This window comes from Miscanthus floridulus, chromosome 8 (genome assembly GCF_019320115.1).
Source record: "Miscanthus floridulus cultivar M001 chromosome 8, ASM1932011v1, whole genome shotgun sequence".
Classification (NCBI taxonomy): Eukaryota; Viridiplantae; Streptophyta; class Magnoliopsida; order Poales; family Poaceae; genus Miscanthus; species Miscanthus floridulus.
The window spans coordinates 114,235,891-114,236,903 of record NC_089587.1 but is presented as its reverse complement, the minus strand read 5'-3'; the positions used below and the strand labels follow the sequence as shown (position 1 = coordinate 114,236,903).

At 53.6% G+C, this 1,013-nt stretch overlaps 1 protein-coding gene across 1 annotated transcript; it reads left to right on the top strand.

The window, feature by feature from the left end:
* The first annotated feature begins 271 nt into the window (after window positions 1-271).
* Window positions 272-712, top strand: LOC136469745 (uncharacterized). Its single transcript, XM_066467819.1, has one exon. The coding sequence runs from the start codon at window positions 272-274 to the stop codon at window positions 710-712; it is 441 nt and encodes a 146-aa protein (XP_066323916.1).
* Window positions 713-1,013: the final 301 nt, after the last annotated feature.

The following is a 1,013-nucleotide window of genomic DNA, read 5'->3' as shown; positions in this document are numbered from 1 at the left end:
CCAACCGGCCACACCTCCCTTCCTCCGGTGGTCGGAGTCTGCCATAATCTTCGATCGGACTAACCATCTAGATGCCGTCCCACACCCGGGAAGATATCCACTTGTGGTCGACCCGATCATCGGCCCAAAGTGCCTCACTAAAGTACTGATGGACGGAGGCAGCGGCCTCAACATCATGTACGCAAAGACACTCAACATGATGGGCGTCGACTAGACACACCTTCGCCCAATCCAAGCGTCTTTCCATGGCATCATGCATAGGAAGCAGGCCATGCCACTCGGGCAGATCGATCTGCCCATTAACTTTGGGGACCAGTTCAATTATAGGACTGAAACCCTCACCTTCGAGGTGGTTGGGTTCCTCGGAACCTTCCACACGATCCTGGGACGACCATGCTACGCGAAGTTCATGGCCATCCCCAACTACACATACCTGAAGCTCAAGATGCTGGGCCCTCATGGCGTCATCACCATCGGCACCTCCTTCCAGCGGGCCTACGAGTGCGAGGTCGAATGCTGCGGCCACGCCACAACAATCGTCGCCTCTGGGGAACTCACCACCCTCAAGGAGGAGGTCACCGAAGAAGCGCCCAACGCAAAGAAGTCGACCGGGTCGTTCGAGTCGGTCGAGGGCTCTAAAAAAGTCCTCGTGGATCCCAGCAGCTCCAAGGGCAAAACGGTACGCATTGGTACCACACTCTCCTCTAAATAGGAAAGCGCGCTCGTCGACTTCCTCCACGACAACAAAGACATCTTTGCGTGGAAACCCTTAGATATGCCAGGCATTCTAAGGGAGGTCGTTGAGCATATCCTGAAAATCCATCTAGGCTCCAAGCTAGTGAAGTAACGCCTATGTCGCTTCGACAAGGAAAAGCGTAGGACCATCGGTGAAGAGATAGCAAAACTGTCAGCCACCGGATTCATGAGGGAAGTACACCACCCAGAGTGGTTAGCTAATCATGTTCTTATATGAAAGAAGAGTGGGAAATGGAGGATGTGTGTTGACTATATGG

What these genes read in the sequence shown, in the direction of transcription:
- LOC136469745 (XM_066467819.1), top strand. Translation starts at nt 272, where the DNA reads ATGCCACTCGGGCAGATCGATCTGCCCATTAACTTTGGGGACCAGTTC.